At 40.1% G+C, this 22,239-nt stretch overlaps 1 protein-coding gene and 1 long non-coding RNA gene across 8 annotated transcripts; both read right to left on the bottom strand.

The window, feature by feature from the left end:
• Positions 1 to 142: 142 nt before the first annotated feature.
• On the bottom strand, positions 143 to 2,994 carry LOC116650050 (uncharacterized). Of its 6 annotated transcripts, none has more exons than XR_004303036.2 (2): positions 2,726 to 2,994; positions 143 to 549 (listed from the first exon to the last, which is right to left on the bottom strand). It is a non-coding gene; the product is annotated as an uncharacterized lncRNA (long non-coding RNA). The 6 variants fall into 6 exon arrangements; XR_004303038.2 differs by having other exon boundaries at positions 2,716 to 2,994; XR_011417405.1 differs by lacking the exon at positions 2,726 to 2,994 and adding an exon at positions 2,492 to 2,709.
• A 378-nt stretch (positions 2,995 to 3,372) lies between these two features.
• ogre (optic ganglion reduced) lies at positions 3,373 to 16,198 on the bottom strand. 2 transcript variants are annotated; one of them, XM_070211171.1, is made up of 7 exons: positions 16,109 to 16,198; positions 15,545 to 16,050; positions 8,798 to 9,279; positions 6,834 to 6,941; positions 5,104 to 5,259; positions 4,682 to 5,034; positions 3,373 to 4,261 (listed from the first exon to the last, which is right to left on the bottom strand). In XM_070211171.1, the coding sequence occupies exons 3-7, from the start codon at positions 9,044 to 9,046 to the stop codon at positions 4,039 to 4,041; spliced, it is 1,089 nt and encodes a 362-aa protein (XP_070067272.1). In that variant the 5' UTR covers positions 9,047 to 9,279; positions 15,545 to 16,050; positions 16,109 to 16,198; the 3' UTR covers positions 3,373 to 4,038. The 2 variants fall into 2 exon arrangements, with proteins under 2 accessions (XP_070067272.1, XP_002057916.1); XM_002057880.4 differs by having other exon boundaries at positions 15,545 to 16,187.
• Between the last annotated feature and the right edge of the window lie 6,041 nt (positions 16,199 to 22,239).

Consider the following 22,239-nt stretch of genomic DNA (forward strand, 5'->3'; position numbering starts at 1 on the left):
TTGTTGTTTTTGTTGCACTCTTCAGTTTGAAGCAATTGTTTCGCTTGCTTTTGAACGTCGCGTCGTTCGGTCATGCGTTGCTTTTTGCTGCTTTCCACGCGTTGGCGGCGGCTGCTGCGACGGCGACTGCGACGGCGACTGCGAATGCGACGCTGTGTGGCGCTTCTGCTGCTGCGGCGCATTCGCTGGCTTTCCACATTTTTCTTTTTTTTTTTTTTTTTTTCTTTTGCTTCTTCTTCTATTTAGCTGCCGCTGCGGCCGAAATTAATATTGTTCGTTATTTTCCTTTATTTTATTTATTTTTTTGATTATTATTTTTAGTTCTCTTTTGTTATGCTTTCAATAATTTGTTGTTGCTGCTACGATTAAAACACGGTGCACACAAAACCAACACAACAACAGCAACTATAAGAAGATGAAGAAGAAGAAGTAGATGTAGAGGAGGTCGAGTTGCACACTTGGGAGCGTTTATTGTTATTGTTATTATTATTGATTTCCTTTTCGGATTGTTGTTCATCAAGTGCTTTTGTAGCTGTTTCGTCGTCGCTTCTAATTTACACACATATATATATATAATATTATTATATATTTATATAAATATATATGTGTGTGTGTGTGTGCGTGTGCACGTTCACATTTTGTATTTGTATTTGTAATTAGTAAATGCGTTTTACAAAAATCATTTGCTCGCTCTTCCTGCCTGCTGCCTTCTCGCTCTCGCACTCGCACCCGCACTCTTTGTCGCTCTCACTCGCTCTGGCACACACACACACATACGCACGTACGCACGCACACAATGGCAAATACGCGCGCGTGAACAAAAACAAAAAATTAATTTTAGCTTTTCCACAAGTTTTTCACATTTGCTCCATTTTCATTGATTCCATGATTCTTCTTCTAGCTCACACACACACACACACACACATTTTGACCTTTTTTTTTTTCTTTTTTCTCTCTTCTTTTGCCTTTGCACGCTTTTCGCTCAATGCTGCTGCTGCTGCTGCTGCTACAATTTCTGTTGCTGCTTCTTCTGTTTGCGCCTTGTTCTTTAGCTTTGCTTTTGGTTTTGTGGCCTATTCCTTTTCGCCCTGTTCCCGTGTCGTTTTTCACACACCATAAAAACGTCAAACTTGAAAATTTTTTGGTTATTTTTGGGTATGGAATTTTTTTTTTTCTTTTTCTTGTCCGTTTTCTTTTTATTGCTCTCGCAGCGTGTGATTTGATTTTGCGACGCGACCGACGGCAAAAATTAGCGGCTGCGCTGCTTTCCTGCTGCCAGCTACTGCTGTCAATTTGCTTTGCTCCCCCGCGAGCAGTTTTTTTTTTCGTTTCGTTTCTTTTTTTTTTTTTTTTTTTTTGGTTTTACCGCTGCTGCTGCTGCTACACTCATACAAAGAGAGCCGTTTTGTATCTTACGTTTTTGTTGCTGTTCTTGATTTTCGACCACACGCTTTCCCACTCGCATTCGTGTGCGGCACACAGGGTTGCACACAGCGGCAACAACATTAACAGTGTTGCCAAACGGCCGCCGGCCGGTGTTGCGCAGCGCACAATTTGCGCAAAAATTTTAAGCAGCAAATGCCTAAACAGCAATTAAAATGTTCGCAACAACTTATTTATGAAAAATTTGTATTTATCAATTTTAGCATTAAAGTTAACAGAGAAGAGTTAACAGAGAAGAGTTGCCCAACGGAATTCAAAGTGTTTTGCTTATGCTTTCAACTTGCTTTCCGTTGGCTGCTGCTCTTTTGGCTTACATTTATGCCTTTTGCACACACACACACACACACACACGCACAGGCGAATACAATTATAAAGGACAGGCCGCTTGGAGCTCAACTTTTGGCTGCCGCAAAATAAGCGTCACAAGAGAGTCAGAGCGAGAGAGAGATAGAATGCGCACGAGTGTCGGAACAGCGAGACGGCCAAAGCGTTGGAGAGAGAGAGAAAGAGAGAGAGAGAGAGAGAGGGAGGGAGGAAGAGCGGGAAAGTCGAGAGTGTCAGCAAGTGGAGCGCAGAGCCGTTTTATTTCGACAGTTTTTGAATTACGGCGCCGCTGCTGCTTGTTATTTTAGCTTAACACCCCAACAACAACAACAACAACAGCAACAAGAACAAGAACAACATCACCTTCGTTCGACCGAGTCAATTTTCAGCATGGTTTTCGTCAGGGGCTGCTGTTCGTGCCAGGGGGTGGTGCTTGGCGTTTTTGGTGGTGAGGTGCTGCCATTGTTGCTGTTCTTCTTACTTTGCCCGTTAAGTAGGGGCGGGGGCATTGGGGGTTGAATTTTATGCCAGCAGGCGTCGCTAAATTCCATGCACGCACACACACACACACACACACACATTTGCACGCAAGGGCGCAAATTAACACAATATAAAAACAAAAGAGAAATCAAAATTGCGCCGCTCTATGTTTACATATATATATGTACGTCTAATCGGCTGCTATAACTATAAAATCGTCCAGTCCCCACGCCCACTTTCGCACATTCGTGTTATGTTTATATTTTTTGCCCGTTGCCTTTTGCGCGTTTATTTTGGCTCTGTGCAGTAGATTTTTGCTGCGTTTTCAACTGCTTCGCACACGCACACACACACACGCGCACGTACACACGCACACGCATACACCCGCACGCGCGACTTTAATATGTAATTATTTCGCTTTAGTTTTATTTATGCATTAGTTGTTTTGGTTTGCTTGAACAAACGCACTTGCACTTACACTTGACATCACATTTTTATCACTTATTCTAATTCGTTTTAGGTTTTTAATTGAGTTTTGCAACAAAATTGCTGCATTAGTTTAATGTGTTACGCAGTTTGATTTACGTTGCGCATTCTGCGTTCACGTTACTCATTTTGGGCTAACATTGGGCATTTTGCGTAGCATGCGCTCATTGCGCTTACGTAACGCAGTTAACGATAGTTCGTTCAGTGAGCACACTATTGACTGAACGAAACTTGCTCACATAATGAAAAAAAAAAAACCATTTGAATAACTGTAGAGGAATTAGATTTAAAATTTTTGACAGAAACTTTATAAATATATATACAAATATCTGAATATGTAAACAACTTGATTTTCGCCAGTTATATAGAGTTTATTTCATACGTATTATGCATATATTTCACTTTTATAAAAAAAAAAACTTGCAATTTTCGCCTAAAACTACACAATAAACTTAACATTTAGTTATATCTTCTGCGTTCGATTTGAAAACAGTTTCAAATGTAAATGTGCCAGCAAAACGCTTCATAGTTTATGATTTATCATGAATTATGATCATGTGATCTATTATGAAAGACTCAAAAGCAATATTTATATGTTTATTATAATATTTATGGTATTATCCTTCTGAAGCGTTGCTATTGTTGTTTTTGCTTTTGTTGTTGTTGTTGTTGTTGTTAGTTTTTGCTTGGCAGTTGCAAGTTGCTCTTAATTTCATAAGAATCAAATATATATATATTTATAAAATTATATATACCTATATATATTGTTGCATATATATATATATATTTTTTAGAATTTCTTGGGCCGTAACTCGTGTTTCTTTCTCTTTTTTTTTTTAAGATCTACATAAATACATGCTAGATATTAAATTAAATTTAATAGTATGAAAAAAAATAAAAAAATATTTTTGCTTCGTTTTGTCAAAAGAAATTCAATAATTAAAAAAACTGAACAAATATTTCTCACAAAATATTTGAACAATTATTTCATTCATTTTAGGCTGCCTTGCGATTTGAAATGATTCGAGTTGTGATCATTGATTAAGAGTTTTGGGCGGGTGATAAACGGAAAGGTAGGCATGTAGCAAAGAGCTATTGCTAAAGATTGTCATTTGCCTTTTTGCATTCGGTGTGTGGTTTTCAACTAATTGTCATGATTTGTGCTAAATAATAATAATAATAATTATGAATATAATCCAGAGCAGTTGTATCTCTCTCTCTCTCTCTCTCTCTCTCTCTCTCTCTCGCTCTCTTTCTCTCCCGTTCGCTCGTTGTCTCTTTCGTGTGCTTAGCCATGCTTGACAATCACTTGGTGCGATCGTGCTTCGCGGGCTCCACCTGTTTGGCAAACTCGCCCATCACATCCTTGTAAATGACCGGATCCAGATTGCGGCCAAGCATATAGATGAGCCACCAGTCACCGATGTCCAGTTTGCGGGACAGCGAACGACAGATTTCCATGGGTATCATGCGATTGCGCGCATTCAGCAGACGCGGCCGGAACTTGGGCATGAAGATGATGCAGGCGCTGCAATTAAATAGTTCGTATTATAACAAAGTTCGCAATAGCAAGTGCCTGTTCAAGTTTGTTTTCATTAATCCATCTGCAAATGAGCCAAATTTGAATTTACAGGGCAGTTAGGTTTTTTAACTGGCAGCTAGAATGTTGAGTGTTGCCACTTGGCAAAGTAATGTGATCGATAACAGTACATCGCGAACTGTTGGCTAACAGCATGCGCTTAACAGTGCGCTGTTGAGTTAACATTTGCAGCACTGCTGTGAACTGAACGACACAGCGTTGCCACATAATGAGAAACTTCGCCTCAATTGACGTTAAGCAGTTAACATGAATACGTAAAAGAGCTTAGCTGAGAGCTGTTAAATAACATGAGCAGAGCAATAACAGCAGGAGCTAGCAGGCACGTGCCCTAAAATATGCCTTACTTACCGGAATATCATCAGTCCAACGAGCAGTACGAGCAATATCCAGTACCAGAACCAAATGAACACATAGGTTTTCTCGTTCACAATGTTGAGCGGCAGAATGCAGAGGGAGTCGTGCGTCTGCAATGAGCCGCCGGCACCGTATTTGTGGAAAATGCATTTGGTGACACGGGGAAATACATAAACCATCGGATCCATGCGCTGCTCCTGCGGCACATCCGACAGCCCCATAATGTTCGTGCCATACGATATGAACTCGCCGTCAAAGAAACGATTCATCAGATACATCTGCACCACAATATTGATAAAGCAGAGCACCTCGCAGGCCCAATAGCGTATGGCATACAGTTTATGGCGCTGTTAATGCAATCGGGCAATCAGTTTTCATATCAGATAATGTCCGGGGCTCTTGAGATGCCAACTCACCTTCACATGCTTGATGAGATAGTCCAGCAGGGCATCGCGTTTGGCCTCCTTCTCCTCGCGCGTGCAGATCGTAATGTTCAAGCCCATCACAATCATGCGCATCAGCCCGCCCTCGAATTTGTTCCACAGAAATTTGGGCGTATAGCAGGCCATTGCCTATAAATAATAATATAGCAATAATTAAATTAGCAAATTTATTAATAGGGAAACATTTGTATGTAGATATATATATATTCAACACTTCTGAGCGGGTAAGGCAATTCGTTGTCAAGAATATTCACATAATATGCTGAAGAGAAGTCAGTTAAACGTTTAAGAAGAAAAGAAGGAGTTGAAAATTGCTCTCTGGTGAGAGTAGGCGGGTAGATTTGGCTGTCGAGTAAAAATCAGTCAAAGTCAAGAGCTTTCAAGTGCTTACAAAAGCTGCTGAAGCTTAAGCGAAAAGCTTCTACAGATTGTTGCCCGTTTTAATCAGATTTAGTCCGATTTTATGGAAGCAGCATGACTCTAAGACTTTTTTAAATGGTATTCAGTCGAACTGAAGAGCTTTCAGGAGCTTACAAAATCTGCTGAAGCCTAAGCGAAAAGCTTCTACAGATTGTTGCCCGTTTTAATCAGATTTTACGGTACAAGCAGAGGCAGCAGGACTTTAAGACTATTTTAAATGGGAATCGGTCGAGGTCAAAAGCTCTCAAGAGCTTACAAAAGCTGCTGAAGCCTAAGCGAAAAGCTTCTACGGATTGTTGCCCGTTTTAGTCAGAATTTACGGTAATAGCAGAAGCAGCAGGACTCTAAGACTATTTTAAATGGTATTCAGTCGAACTGAAGAGCTTTCAAGTGCTTACAAAAGCTGCTGAAGCTCATGCAAAAAGCTTCAGGATTAGATAATGGTATTTTTTGCCCGTTTTAGTCAGATTTTACTGTCTAATCTGTATTTAATGAGTGAGTGAAGAGATTTTGGAGCTCATCAGCTGCGTGTGTTAGCTGTCAACAGCTGCGATTAAATCAAATTAAAAAAAAACAAATACAAAATATCATAAGCTTGACTTGAAGTTTGACTTTTGGATTTGGAATTTGTGAGAGATTTAGCAAGTCATTAGCCCATATGAATACACTATCTGGCATTTCACAAGTGATTGTTGCTGTTGTTGTTGTTGTTGTTGTTGTCTTTAGTGTTTAGCAACTGTCGCTGTTTGTGTGCTTGTTGCGCAACTGGCGCGCAATCATGCTTGATTGAGCGCTCTTGGCAATACAATGACCCCTCCCCCGAAAGCAGCCGATAGCTGCGCAAGCCCTCACCCCCGCCTCCGCCTCAGCCACACACACACACACACACACACACACACACACACACACACACACACACGCCTTACACCCCTTTTGCAGCCAGAACACGCACGCACTCAATTAAGCTTCATTGAAGTACAGCTTGCTCTGCGAATGTGTGTGTGTGTGTGTGTGTGTGTGTGTGCGTGTGTGTGTGTGTGTGTGTGTGTGTGTGCGTGCGTGTGTGTGTGTGTGTGTGTGTGTGTGTATGCGCCGCAATTGAGAGCACGAGAACGAAAAGAATCGAAAGCAAATCGTGAGATCTTCAACATTATCAGCATTAAGTCTTACAAAGGGGGGGAATGTGATGCACAAGTGGCAAAGGGTGGTGAGGGGGGGGGGAGCCTTTCGAATAGGTAGGCAGCATAAAAAAAGAAGAAGCAGTGTAAGTGCTGTGAGCTTACCTGAAAGAAGAGCACAAAGCACACCCATTGATAATAGGTGTAGTACTTTCTGGCATCCTTGTCATTGAAATCATTGGCAACGCCAGGATGTGCCACCTCGCGACCGACCTGTAAATAAATACGAAAAAAAAAAAAAATGGAATTTACAAAAGGCTTGAACAGCAAGTCTGTGCTATTTGGTTTAGAGGAATACATAGATCTATATGAATAGATTTTATTTTCATTAGATTTGAAAAAATAAATACAACTTTCAGGCATTCCTATGATTCGCTGTGATATAATATGATTCTATATACGATTCGCTCACTCAATGAAAACAAAAAGAATAACATTTTTTTTTTCAAAAAAGAGTCTTAACAAATTCTTTTTATTTTATATTAAAGATAGTATTATATATGTTAGTTATTCCCATCCTAGAATTTAGATATGGCTAATGGCTGCTTTTGGATTATATTTTCGCTCAGGCAAAACGCTCGATTAGCCCAGTGTACCCTGCATAAGGATGTCGGCAGCCTGTTGGACTGCGCGCTGAAGGTTCCACGAAATCAAGAAATGCTGCGTCGGGCACTTCCTGCCCCTGTTGAAATATGAGCTATACGCAAAAGCCTGTCGCGTCTGCGCTCCCGCGGGGTATTCAATTTTTGTGTCGTTGTTAATCGGTTTCATTTTTTTTTTCGCTCCCCGTTTTTTTTTTTTTTTTTGTTTTTGGGTCACACGGAGCGCGCAATTTAAATCGGGCCGCCGACAACGCCCAGTTTATAATTGCTTTATAGCCGCAGCATAAATATGCACATATTTATGCGAGTCTCCATATACGGGGCCTACAGCATGTAATACATATCATACAAATGAGACAACGCCGGACGTGATCGGCATACAGAAGCGTACAGTCGCAACGCGGACAGCGCTCCAAGCTTGCAAAGCTTTGGAGTTGTTCGCCAACGAAGCAGAAGAAGAGAGGAGGCCAACCAAATGCTGTGAAGCTCTGCCTTGAGCGTGCTATAAATGAGTTTGAGCGACTTTAAAGGTGCATTTATGGGGTTTTTTTCAGTGTTTGGAGACTTGTGGAGACTTTTGTAGACTTTGTAAAACAAGTCTTAAATGCATGTTACCATATTCCCAGCCTTTTATCATACAAAAAGTAGCGCGAAATATACAGAATATGATTTTGGACTCTTGTGTAGACTTTTCAGAGTTGCCGAGTAATTTAGTTTTTTGTTGTATGCTGCTTTTAATGATGCATAATTACGAAAAACGAGCTTACGCGACTCTGAAAGTGAATTTACTGTATTTTTAATTTTTGGAGACTTGTGTAGACTTTCTTTAAATTGAGCTTAAAGCTATGTTACATAAGTCGCTGCCTTCTATCGTGCTAAATACAGCTAAAAACATATAAGCACTGCTTTTTGGAGACTTATGTAGACTTTGTAGAGCTGCCTTTAAACTAAGTTTGCAGTTTTCTATCATGCATAATGACAACACATAAACAATAAATTTTGATCACTTTTTAAATTGTGTTTTTCTTTTATACTCATAAATACACACTAAATGCATTTGGAGACTTTTGCGCAACTGGAAACATTCAAAATATCATGGATAGCAAAAAATGTATTACTCTGTCTGATTTTGAAGTGGTTATGTACATTTTGTATGCATATCAGCAAGAAATATAGACACATTTGTGTTTGGAGACTTGTGTAGACTTTGAAAACCAGCTTCTATGTATGTGTATAGACACATTAGCTGTTGTGTAGACTTTTTAAGTTATTTTACTTTAAATATGAATACTAAGGCCCACAATACACTTTGTGGAGAATTATGTCGACATTTTTATGGCATGTAGACTTGTCGTCGACTTTGTAGTGTCACTAAGATACCCAATTTACTTAGTATATGGAGTGGTAAGCCTTGTGGCCTACGAATTTGCTTAATTTATTGATCTGTGTAGAGTTGTGTAGACTTACCTGTCGGTTGAACGCATCCGGCATAGTAAACGTGCTGTGTATCCAGCAGAAAGTGTTGACCACATGCGGCGGAATGCCATTCACAATGCAGCTGATCGGCTGGCCCACATATTGTGTGGCCGTGATGATCAGGCTGCAGGTGAGCAGCAGTACGGTTGTAAAGGAGTTGTGCAGACGGAAGACCGCGTTATCCGTCTGGATGTCCTGCCACTTGAGGTAGCTCTTCAGGCTACCCAACAGCTTATACATCTTGGCACTATTGTATTAGTTGCAGGTCAAGGAGCTCAAGAGTTAGGCTGAGGTGAGTATTCCAAAAAAAAAAACAAAAACAAAACAAATTGCTGCTAACTGCAGGGCAGTGTTGCAAAATGTCAGGTGAGTTTCCGTTTAATTTACGGCTCGTGCTCTGTCGTCTTTCGATTATTGTTGTACTTCTTGTTGTTGTTGATCAGGCAGCGCAAACGATGCATATCAATATCGAACTGCAAAGAGACGAAAGAAATGGCAAAATATATTTTATAATCAATCTGGCAACGTATGCAAAATGCAGTGTTGAGAAAGTTTTTGTTTTTGGTGGTGAAAGAAAGTGTTGCAAAATCGACTCGACCGAGAAACAAAGGATCTGGCAAGTAGGCAATGAGAACGCGTACTAGAAGTTTCCACTACTATTTGAATCTCAACTCAAATCTGTTTACAAAGAAGTTAACTTTAAAGGTCTTTCCAACACTCATCTGCTTTTTAATACAATTCTTTTAGTTTAATTTTTATTCGATTAAATATCAAGCAAGCTTTTCATCTAATACAATTCTTTGGCAAATAGATCTATGGTATTCCAATTCAATAAAAAGGGTATATTAGTTTTGTGCAAATGCAGGAACCAGGCTGAAGAAAGCATCTCCGACACCATAACGTATATTTATTCTTGATCAGCATCCAAAGACGAGTCGGTCTGGCTGGAATGTCCCTATGTTTGTTTGTCCGTCCGTACATATTTATGAACGCAAGAATCTCAGAACCTATAAGGGGTGAAGAATTGCTCGTAGGTTCTCCTACTGTTTCCGATAATCGATAATTTTCCCCGTTGCCAAACAATCGATAAAAATCGGTACAGAAATCTTGTTTTTTTTTTTTAGCAAATCTCATAGGTTTTAAGAGCTAGAGTCTCCAAAATTTACATATATCTTCTAGAATCCAAGTATCTTTTATTTTATGGCTCCCTAAATAATATACGAATTTGTATCGATTCCATGAGAAATTGTCGATTTATCGATAACTAATTCGATTTGGAAGCTGCAAAAAAAAAAGAATACCCCAAATGAGAGCGTGTTTCAGAATTCCTGCGATGTTAAGAGCCCACAGCTTGTCTTGAGTGCAACAAGGTCGTGAAACTGAAATGCTTAGATAACCTGTGTGTAACTGTATCTAAGGTATCTGTGTATCTGAGTGTGGTGCGAGTATCTATGTGATCGATACATTTGCTTGATTGGAAAACGTGTCGAGCGTCTGATTGAAGTCAGCCGAAAAATGTAAATTTTTATGTTGTTTGCCTCACGCTATCTGAAGACAAACACGCGACTCGAGGCGAAGTACCGTTTGCTTTTCTAGAAAGGTGGCTGGCCCGGGGGCGGCAGGGGGTTTGGGGCGAAGGGTGTGGCAGTGTGTGTGTGTGCGTGTCTGCGATTGAGCAAGAACATAAATCAACTAATAGAATCTGCAGACAGCTTCAATTTCAATTGAAAGCAAATGCGCTGCACGGCGAGAAATTGATGCGACATCATTTAAATATCCAATTGGCATTTGTGCCACTTGCCACCAAATCCCCCCCCCCCCCCTTATTCCCTCTTCTCGCTCATTGATCCGAGTTGAATGCACTCGTGATGGCAACGATCTTTACACGCTTGACCCGAGCGCCACTTAAGCGCCCATTCACGTACCAATCAGTTGTTTAGCTTATACGTGTTATACCCTGTACGCAAGATGAAAGAGGGTATATACAATTCTGTTTGTCTGTCGCTAAAGCCTACCTTGTTTCCACTGTCAACGATCGAGCAAAGCTGTTGCGCTTGACTGCGTTACAAATTTGATATTCATTTATGCAGAAATGTTAATTTTCATTTAAAGTTTAACACTTTTAAGTTAACAGCCTGTGGGTTGATGTTATTTGCAGCTCTGTTAAAAGTTGATAACCATATATGTTAATTACAGCATGCCATTTGTCCACAACTGTAAACTTAACATAACTGCTTCGGCAACTCTGTACAACATTTGTTCAATACAAATGTTAATAACAGCATTCGATTGGTCTACATGCTGTTAATATTAACATCAGTGCCTGTTATTGGCAGTTATTGTGAGTAACATAATTGTTGATAACAGCATGCCATTTTACTACAGCTGTTAAGCTTAACATCACTGCTTTAAGGCGCTTGAAGCTCTGTTAAATTGTGTATGGCAAAAATGTTAATAACAACATGCAGTTAAACTTAACATGAACGCTGTCTAGGGTCATTTTATCTACTTGCAGTTACCAGTTTGTCTAATTCAGCATCGTCATGTCACAGTTAAATTTATTTAACATGCAGTCAAACTCAATGACACCTACTGCTATGTTCAGTCGACTATTTGACTGGTAGTTAGACTAGCAGTCAAACATGTAAGACTTGCTGTTAAGTGGAAATTGATTCGAGACTTGCTTAGAGAATTCTTTGATGAGCTGTTGTCAATTTAATAAAGTATTATTTAATTGCACTTCATGCCAAACTAACATGAACTTTAACAGCTAGTTCTCTTTAGCGCTTGCCTCAATATCAAGCTGCGATCTATTCAACAGAATTGAGTGTCATTTTTCACTGCTTTAGATTCTTTCAATTTCAATTTAGATCATATTGTATAAACTAATTCAATTAGCTAACTTAACAATGTTATACAAACTAGTTTATTAATGGTGTCAATTTGAATTCGAGCAACGTTTAAGAATGCCACACAAAGCAGAATTGGAAAATAACAGCAGCTCTCTCTTGAGAGAGAGCCATGGCCGTAACCCACTCGATCTTTGCCTGTTGCTGTCAAATGGAAGACACCTCAAACGAGCGACGGCTCTGCTGCGCCAACCCCAACCCCCTTCCCCTTCCCCCACCCCCCTCGTTTGCCCAGCCAACGTTTGATCCAATGTTTTCCTGTTTATGCCACACGCTTCGCTGGCTACGACAAGGCAACTGCAACTGCAGCCGCAACAATTAACCGCAACAACAGCAACAGGCAGCCAAACAATGACCACCCCCCCACCACCCATCATTCTCCACCCACACACAGCCGCCCGCCCCAATGCCCCACTCGTTGTTTCTTGTACATTTTTTTTTTTTTTTTCATTGTCAAGGCCATGGACAATGGGCAAAAGTTGTGTGCGAAAAATTTGCTGTTTCTACGCACATTTTTGAGTCGCTCTTCAAGTGGTTTAGAGGGGGGGAAGCGGCAGAGATAGGGGGGGGGGGGGGGGGGGGGGGCTAACACAAATGCAGGTGTCACATTGCAAAGGTCGTCAGTGCTAAACGTAAGTTTTAAATGCATTTTACGTGAGTTTTTTTTTCTCGTTTTGATGCCCTGTAAATGCGTGCATAGGGCATGCACGACCCGGTCAGCTGCTATGTAACAGTTGGTTAATTTAAGCCAAGCAACGTGGACTTATTATCTATACAGTTGGGCCTGATTGGATTCCTTCCCCAGCTATGCCTCCTCAAGGAACTCGGGAACTATAAGAGCTAGAGTTAGGAAAATTGGTAAGCATTTAGCATAAATATTTGCCTAAGCAGCATCCAGACTTTATAAACATGTATCCATAGAAACTGTATCTGTATGATATCTACGATGTTTTCTCTAGGTAAGACCTCTATTGCAGAGTCTAGAGACCTTATTGACTCGCCCACATCTTATATCAGCTGTGAGACCTCAAGGAACTCGGTAACTGCCAGAGCTAGAAGATTGAAATTAGCTATGCAACTCTGGCCGGGCCTTGGATAGACAAAACTAAGTGTATATGGAATTGGAGAATTTGGACTTTTGAATTTGTCGTAGCAGACTTGGAACTCAATTTGAATATATTGCAATAGGAATTCCAAATAAGATTTTGAAACCAAGCGACAAAGTTACTTGCCAGAGTTTTGGCTCACTTTACAGGGCATTTGGCAGTCGTGCCTGCTGGAGTTAAACGATTTTCGAGCACGATTTGCATCGCATTTGGTGACTTTGTTTGTTGCCGTGCAATTAGAATGTTGAGAGCTATTTACACGTTTAACCTTAACATGAATACAGTTCGAGTTAGACGCGGAGACGAACAGATAAAACACACACACACACACACACGCACACACACACGCACACTCAGTTTGTAAGTCACGTTTTTTTTTTTTTTTTTGCCAGTGACGTCACAAGTTTTAAAAGCATTTTCATTTGCATTTAATTGCATTGTTTTGTTAGCTGGTTGCATTTTTTTAGTTTTTTTTTTTTTTTGTTTTGTTTTTTTGCTTTGTTGGTAAGCAGCTGGCCAAGCGGAAGCATTTCCTCCCCTCTCACTGGCTTTACTCATACACATCCCTCCCTCTGCCTCTCTCTATCTCCGTCTACTTCACGCTCCATCCCCCTCTCGCATTTGTTGTTGGGCTACCTTGTATGACTCTGCCGCTGGCAGCTGGCATCGACTTCAATTAGAAAATGCGAGGGTAGCTCGAAACATATCTCATGCCAATGTTGCAACAACTTTTACGCTTGCCACATGATTTGACATGATTTGAATTCTTTCTATATTCTTCATGGACAATTTATCTTCTTATTAAAAGCTTTTGTGATTGTTGTCAAGCTTTATTTAAAACTTGTTAAGCTTTGGAAGACATCACGGAGCTTTAAGTACGCTAAATTTGTTTTAAAGCCCAAGATTTCATGTATACTATACAAGCTTTTGCTTAAAGCTTTATTATAGCTTTAGCCATACGTCAAAGCTTTAGTAGCTTTGGCTTTAATCCTAAATTAGGCTGATTTTAAGTTCTCTTAAAGCTTTACTATGCTCAAGCTTAGTGGAAGCTCGGTTAAAGCTGTATTATTCTGTTATTGTTGCTGTGAGTTCTCTTAAAGCCTTGTCTTGCTCAATTTACGATTTACTTTAAGTTCAAGCAACTTCTCAATTGTAGCTAAGCTTTGATGGGTTTGCAGCTATATTTTTGGCCAAACAAAGCATTTTGCTTAAGGTTAATTTTTGGTTACATGAATTCAAAGTTGTTCTGAGTTAAATTATTTTGATTATAGTGAAGCTTTCACCCAAGCTCCAAATTTTGGCTAAGCTTTAAGACTACTTCAAAGCTTTAATTGAGCTTTCGAAACCTTAAGCATATCTAAAGAGCTTCAGACTGTAAATCTTTATCTTCTACAGAAGCAAAGCTCTTAAGAACGGAAATTTCTTGAGTTTGAACTATGAGAATCTGTTCTCAAGATCTTCCACACGCGTTAAATAATTGAAGTACCTGTACTTGGGACTCGGCTTAATTGCTTTCCCAACTACTTTTAGAACCGCCCTGCCTCCCTCCCTCTCTCCCTGGGCACTTGGTACGTAAAAACCGCAAGTGGCGTGCAGAGAATCAGACAGTAAAAAACCAAAAAACTAGTAGGGAGCAGCTCAGAGACCGGGACAATCCAAGCTCGAACCGTAGAGCCAGACCCGAAACAATGCATTGCCTCTGTGCGGTTTCAATTGACCATTTCCGTTGCCCGCGGAGGGAGTAAAGGGAGCAGGGCAGGGGGGGGGGGGGGTTAGTGTCAGACAAACAGAAGCGGCAGAAATGAGAAAGATCTTTGAGACAGAGCAACTACAGATGCTCAAAATGCCGCCCATTGTCACAGCGAAAGGGAGACACAGGGAGAGAGAGAGAGAGAGAGAGAGAGAGAGCGGAAGGGGGGCTGCTGGAGATCAAGTGTTTGGGGAGTTGGGGAAGCGCTTTGATCATGAGTTATTAAGAAGCAGCATTAAAAAAACGTTGAAGAGAATGAAAAAACAAAATAAAAGAACAGAAGATGACATGGAAAAGTTGAAGGCAAATGGAAGTTGACTAATTGGTAGAAAGATGCCAGATAAATGTAGATAAAGATAAATGCATGAGAGGGAATAAATTGTCAAGGAATAAATAAATAAACGAGAATTCGTTACATTTCAAAACTATAATAAAATGTTAAATAAATTTTATATAATCAAACTTTAAAACGTAAAGTACAGAAAATTGTAAATTTCAAAAGTTAACAAAATTTAAAAAAAATTAAATATAATCAAGCACAACATAGGGGAATAAATACATATCTAAAATTATATACAAAAAGTAATTAAAAAAAAAATTAATTAAATGTGACCCAAAACCGTTTTAGTTTTTGACTTGTCAAATGCAAAAATGCCAAAAATCTTTAGCTAATTTAATTAGAAACATATTAAATATAGTAAAAATAAAAAATGTTTGTTTAACCGAACAATGTTAAGGGTTTATTTTGGGGTTACATTAATATTAATATCGAACTCTGCACAGAATCCAATTGGCACTGTTAAGTGTTTTGCATAACAGCTTTGACAGCTAATTGGAACTGTTAATCTGTGCTTTAGCTAGGGCTTATCAAGTTTAACCTCGCGCTCTCGCACTCACACTCTCACACAGACACACACACACACACACACACGTATTCGGACTGTTAATGGGAAGAGGCAAAATTGTGACTTACGCGAATAACCGAAATCCCTTGCGTTGGTCTCTTTTACAGTTGTTTCTTGTTGTTCTTGTTGTTCGTGTCACAGCAGCAGCAGCTGAACTTTCATTGTGTGTGTTGCTGTTGTTGTTGTTGTTGTTGTTGGTTCGTTGCGCTGCAAAATCAGCTGCCAGGTGTGCGAGCGAGTGTTGTTGTTGCTGCGCTTAAAGAATTTGCATAAGCAGCATGCACACACACACACCGACACAGACACAGACACAGACACGGACACGAAGAGAGACAGCAGAACAGGTTCTCTTGTAAGGTTTTTGTTGCAAAGGGCTGCTTTTTTTTTTTGTTGTTTTTGTTTAAGTTGTTTTTAAATAATATTTTAGTTGATATTGAAAATTGTTATTTGCACGTTGTTTTCGTTGTTGTTGTTGTTGTTGTTGCTGCTGCGTAAATCGCGCGCGTCGCCGTTGCAGTCGCTGCAGCCGAACACGCGCAACTGAAACCCAAAAAACAAGCGCGTTCTAACTGTGCTGCTCAATTGCCCAGCAATTAATATTGTGACCAAATCAAATTATGATGCATACGTACGTGCACGTGTGTGTGTGTGTGTAAAAATCAAGAAGCCCACAAAACAAGAAGAACAAAAAAAAAAAATAAAAAAAATAAAAAAAAAACGAAAAAATAATAACAAACAAATATGAAATAAAACGGTAATGTCAAGAAACGGCAGCAGCGCAAACGTAAAAACAGAAGTTAAAAATGAATTTGCTTTGAGCTCGCTTATGGACTGTGCGCTCCGGAATGGCTATCGTTGTGAGCAGGGACCAGCGCACGCTGCTGTCGCCATCGACTGCCGCCGCTTGCTTTTCGTAGTTTCGTTTCGTTCCGTTTTCGTTTGTTGCTTTTGAAAAAGAAAAAACAGAAAAAAAAAAAATTATCTCTCACGCGCGCGCCACGTTCGCTGTTGCGCTCAAAACTGAACTGCTCAACTGTTGTTTTGGACCGCAAATCAGCTCAGCTTCAAGCCGCTCTCGCGTCCACTCTCTTGCTCGCGCGCGCTCTCTCTCTCTCTCTCTCTCTCTCTCTCTCACTCTGTCGCTCATCGTGTGCGTGCGCGTCTTGGCCGCTTCGCTTGTGTGTGTGCTGATGTTGCTGCGCGCGCTCTTTGAGTGCGTTCTGCGCTCACGCACTCGCGCTTAAGCGAGTCACATTCTTGTTGTTGCTTGCGTTTCGTTTAATTGAAACGAACTAAGCTTCGCTTTAAACTGTGCGCGCACTCAATAAACAAAGTGGAGCAGCTATTGTGACTGAACGCACTCAGGCACGCACACAACTACACGCTGCAGCACTCCTTAAGCACAGCTCCAATGCTCTCTTGAGCCGCGTATTTCGTTTGAGCTGCGCTCTTTTACCTCAGCTTGGTTACAAGTTTTTTTTTTCGTCTATTTTTTTTTTTGTACTGCTGCTGCTTCTTCTTCTTTTTTTGATTACTTGACTTCTTTTTGTGCTTGACTGCGGTTTTGGACAGCGGGGAGCTGCGGTTTACGGGCAGAGCTACATGCATACATATACATACATATGTATGCATGCATGCATGTATGCATGTGTGTGTTTATTTTTTTGTACATTTCGTTAATGTTTCGAATTTCACGATGTTCTCTTGCTGTTGCGTTCGCCTTTTCCACGCTTTCCTGTCTTCAATTTAAAGTCACGCCAATACGGTCACATTTTGAAAGGTAAGTTGTTTTTTTTTTTCTTTCTTTCCTTTTCTCTCTTAGTATATTGTTTCCAAGTTTTTTTCGGTTTTTATTTTAGCTTGTTTTTCGTTTTTTTTTTCGGGCTATAAAAAATGCGGCAAGAAGAAAAACTGGTAATTTAAATGGTGTTGAATTTAATTTTTCGACTTTTTACTTACGAACAATGTGTGTGTGGGGGGGGGGGGGGGGGGGAGAGTTGAACTGTAAGCTAGCTGACTTTGAAATGCTCTATAAATTATAATTAGTTCAAAAAATAAAAAAAAAAAAAAAGAATTCCATTTTATTTTATTTTTCAAATGGTGTTTTAAGGAATTTTATAAATTGAAAAATACCTAACCTCAAATATTAAAGACAATCAACAAGGCAACCCTGTAATTGCAGTGCTGTAAAGCAGCAAATACATTTAATTCGCTTTCAACACTTCATAACCTTCATAAATTTAAAGATAATAATAATATTAAATGTGTACTCAAGTTATTTTCGAGCCCTCGACGCGCATTTAGTTAATTTTGATGTATTTTTCGTGACGTTTGGCAATACTGTTAGTGCAGCTAGTGGATCATAGCCCGGATACGTGACAAGATATAATAGCATTATTTGAGCCCCAACTGACACTATCAGCGTGCCCGGCTCGTGCTCTGTTCGGGCAATGACATGATGGCTCGACATATCGGTCAGTCCATGTGGTTGCGCTCGGATTACAGTTATGTTAGGGTAGCCAACGCAGTTGCAGTTCGCATTTTAACCACATTTATGGGCACCGAGTGTTGCGCGTGTGTTGCAACGTAATTTATAGGGTTCGCTGTCGTCGTCGGTACCTCAATCATTCCCGAACCAAAAGCCGTCGAACCCTTTGGCCCATATGTGGTCGTATCATGCAGCGGGCGCGTGTACTTCTTCTCGTATACCCTGTAAACGTAGGAAATGCCTAAAAGGGAATATATATCTGTATATATATTATAGACCAAGGTCAGATATGTCGGTTGGGAGCTCACAATTTTGTTCTTTGTTCTTGCGCACATTTGTTCTTCCACATTGAGATTGAGAAATTGATTGATGCAAATCGATATATATCGATAAATATCGGTTGCCAACTATCCGTGATATCTCGGATTTTGAGGGCACAAAATCTGTTATATAGTCGCTCATATAACAAGCACATCTAAAATGTAATTAAAAAGCTTCGATAGTTTTTGGTTTTCGCCCCGCTCGATATATATCGATTTGCCAAACCAATCTCTTAAGCCTATCAAAGAGCTAAAGACTTCACGTTTAGAGCATCAAATGCCGAATCGATATTTATCGATTCTTAGCCTTATTTTAAAACCTGCAATATTAGTTAATTTAATTAGATAATTTTCCAATTTGTTCGATAAATATCGTTTTTATAATCTACTTTAATTTTAGTTAAAGCCAGAGATTGTTTAGTCTGTCGAATTGATTTACAGGCAATCTGCTAGTCGTGCACTCCCGACATGTGTTTTTTTTTTGTGTTTTTTTTCAGCTTCTTCTGCTTCTTCTTGTCGATCGCCTTTTGCTGGTCTTGGCCTTTTTATGGTCGCACAATAAACTGCGCCACTTTCGACAAGCTGAAATAATTCAAGTGCGTGCCCCGAGCCCCGATCTTGAGCCCGGCTTGCCCATATATGTGCATACATATGTACATACATATGCATATGTATGTGAATGTATATGTATTTATCTGTTACATTCCGGGCCTCTCGTTGCCTTTCACTCTGTCTGTCGCACGTTTGCCCGTTAACCGATAAATATTTCGATAACTGCCTTCATGTGGGTGCTACGTGCGCGGGTGCACGGGGCAAGTACGTGACATTGATTTATGAGTGCGTACGTACATGTGTGTGTGTGTGTGTGTGTGCGTGTCTCTTGGCTTGCATTTCGAAGGAAACTTCATATTGAGCCTGTCGTACTTTTACTCAAGCTGCGAAATGCACTCCGCCAACTCGAAATGCATTTATGCTCAATTTGCACTCATTTCACTCAAATGCATTCGCTCGCTCTCTCACTTGGCGGCTCTCTCTTAGCTGCTCTCACTCCATTTCCAGTCGCGCTCCTGTGTTGCAGCTTCCTTTTTATGCTGCTGCTTTGCTTCCGCGTGCGACGCAGGCAGCGCGTCGCGACTGCAGCTTCCCTTTTTTCTGTTGTCTGTGCCTACACGCTCTCTCGCTCTCTCGCTCTCTCTCTCTCTCTGTGTGTGTGTGTGTGTGTGTGTGTGCAGGCAGCATCACGAACTGGGCGCAGTTTTTAATTATTCACTCGGCTAAAAGTCACCAAGTGTGTAGATCAAAGTGCACAATTCGTTTGTGAGTGGAACTACATGCACACTAAAGGGCCGCATGTGCGCACATGCATGCATATACATACATATGCATGTATGTATATGTTTGGGCTGCATGCAGACACTGTACCTAACATTCGCCTTGCAGCATCTCTTTCAGGTTGAACAACTCCTCGGCACGAACTTCAAGATCGTTTCGTTTGTCACGTACGCGAAGACTGTGGACAATAACGACGACGACTCTGATCAGGTTTCTATATAAACGATGCTTACATTATGTACTACATGTTCGCATATGTACGCATATGTACATGTGTTTAGTGGGCATTACCCGGCTTTGCTTGGTTCTACCACAATGCCTCGCCTGAATCTACACACACTCATGAAATATATATGTATACATTACCCGGCGTTGCCTGGTCCTAGTTAATCAAAATGATAATTAGATTAAGCTCTATATAGTCATGATTAGATATGCCTGGCCAGATCCTAGATGATATTATACTATATATTAGCCTGTCTATATATGGCTTACATGTATGTTTAATGTGGACATTACCCGGCCTTGCCTGGCTCTAGTTGCTCATCATAATGTTATGTACTATATAATTGCATATGTATGCCTCGTCAGGAGCTAGTTAATCATCTTCTATGTAAACTGATGTCAGTGGGCATTACCCGGCCTTGTCCGGTCCTCTAATAACGATGTTTACATTGAATCGCCTGATTCTGGTTTATTATGCTGCATATACATTATATACTTTAAATAGCGCATGTATATATATGCTTCGTTATTGTGTGTTATTACCCGGCCTTGCCCGGTTCAATCTACTTTTGCATTATTATTGTGTCGCTCTTTGCCCTTTAAGTTAATTTTAATGCAGATCTTTGAAGTGCTGACAGATCTCGAGTACTTCGACTTGTCTCTGATGAACTGAAAACATGCATCATAAAAACGACGACAATATTTCCCTAATGGATACTTGAGATGAAATATGAGCTATGGAAAGGGCATGTTCGGTTGGGTTAGAAGCGATTGTCGACTGTAAAACAAGAAATAATCGTCATCTATCTATGGTCGAAGATTGTATACGCTTGACTCTATATATTTTGTATATTGAACTGATCACGATCATAATCTTATCTTGAGTTATCTATTGGACGCCCCAATCTTGAGGCTGACAAGTTGTTTTCAGCTGGAACTGGAACTGGAGCCTGAACTTAAGTTGCGCCTCAAGCTTAACTGAACTATTTCAATATGAATTCCAAAGAAATGAAATCTAACACAAAACTGAGAACGAAAAGTCACTGGTTCGGTTCAAGGTTTGAACCAGTTCGTGAACATCTTTTTGTAGAACATCAAAATCAGATTTCTTATTTTGAGCTTACACTCAAAAAAAAAAATGGGTTTTTACATTTTAGAAAATCTTCAGCACCCAAAAAAAGGTATCAGAAAATATTCTATAAATCAATTTTTTTTGGATATTTTTTGTAGATATGAAAATTTCCCGACACAAGTTAACTTTTGCATATTAAGGCGAACCTTCTTTTAGTGTATTTACTTTTACAGTTTATTTAAATTTAAATTTATAAAAATATGTTTCGGCTGTTATTTAGCTCACGAACCAAATCTGTTTAAGGTAGTTCATGAAGGGAGTTCAGATCGCGAACCAGTTCGGTTCAAAACCGGACTAGCTTTTGCGACATGTCTGCAATACAGCTTCCAATCGAAAGGCATACAGAAATGTCTTGTTCAAATTGGAGTCGTCTCTTCAAGATTGAGAAATGGCTAACCACATGGCGCATGCCGCATGCGGGTCGCGGCCCAAGCTGAAATCAAGCATAAACCATAAAAAGAAAACCTGAAGTCTCTTGTGGCCGATGTTGGTTGATTGTGGATCGTTTCAATTACGGCCCGTGTGGGTATTTTTATTTTATATTATTTTTTTTTTCGCTTTAAAGGCTTGGCCCTGTTTAATGTCAGCCGCGTGGCTGCGGCGGGCATGGGGTGGGGTGGTGCGGAAGGTGGGCTCCGGCGATGGGCCGCAGCCAGATCGTTGACAATGCCGATTTACTGGCTTTGGTGGGCAACAGAACCCGTTGCCACAAGAAACTAGAGTGTGCTCTAGTCGACAGCAGATACCCTGTAGCACACCATGGGCAAATGCCTGTGCATGAGCACTCCTCGGCTTTGATCTTTCAAAATGGCTTGTCAGACATAAACAAATCGATTTCGATCGATTTCGGTAAATACAGTCAGTTATCGATATGTTTGAAGTGCATTTATCGATAGTTTTTGAGTTAAATTAAATTGTTTTTTTGAAGTTTGATCTTTATCAGATTTAACCGAATCGACTTTGATCGATTGTTACAAATGCAGTCAGTTATCGATATGTTTGAAGTGAATTTATCGATAGTTTTGGAGTTAGCTTACATTGGTTTTTTGGAGTCTGATCTTTAAAGATAGCTTGTCAGACTTAGCCAAATTGATTTTAATCGATTGTTTTTCGATATATTTGAAGTGTCTATCGATATGTTTGAAGTGAATTTATCGATGGTTTTAGAGTTAACTTGAATTAACGGAAGCTTAAGCATATAAAGGGCTCCCCCATGCCCACATTTGCCTGTCGCATACACCTGCTTGGAAGCAATTTACCCATTTG

Source organism: Drosophila virilis, chromosome X (genome assembly GCF_030788295.1).
Source record: "Drosophila virilis strain 15010-1051.87 chromosome X, Dvir_AGI_RSII-ME, whole genome shotgun sequence".
Lineage (NCBI taxonomy): Eukaryota > Metazoa > Arthropoda > Insecta > Diptera > Drosophilidae > Drosophila > Drosophila virilis.

Bases quoted from the DNA above. Each gene is read 5' to 3' on its own strand.
- ogre (XM_070211171.1), bottom strand. From the start codon at position 9,046: ATGTATAAGCTGTTGGGTAGCCTGAAGAGCTACCTCAAGTGGCAGGAC. The intron at 6,942-8,797 runs GTAAGTCTACAC...ATTTATTTACAG, and splicing joins CGGATGCGTTCAACCGACAG to GTCGGTCGCGAGGTGGCACA. The intron at 5,260-6,833 runs GTAAGCTCACAG...TATTATTTATAG, and splicing joins GCTTTGTGCTCTTCTTTCAG to GCAATGGCCTGCTATACGCC.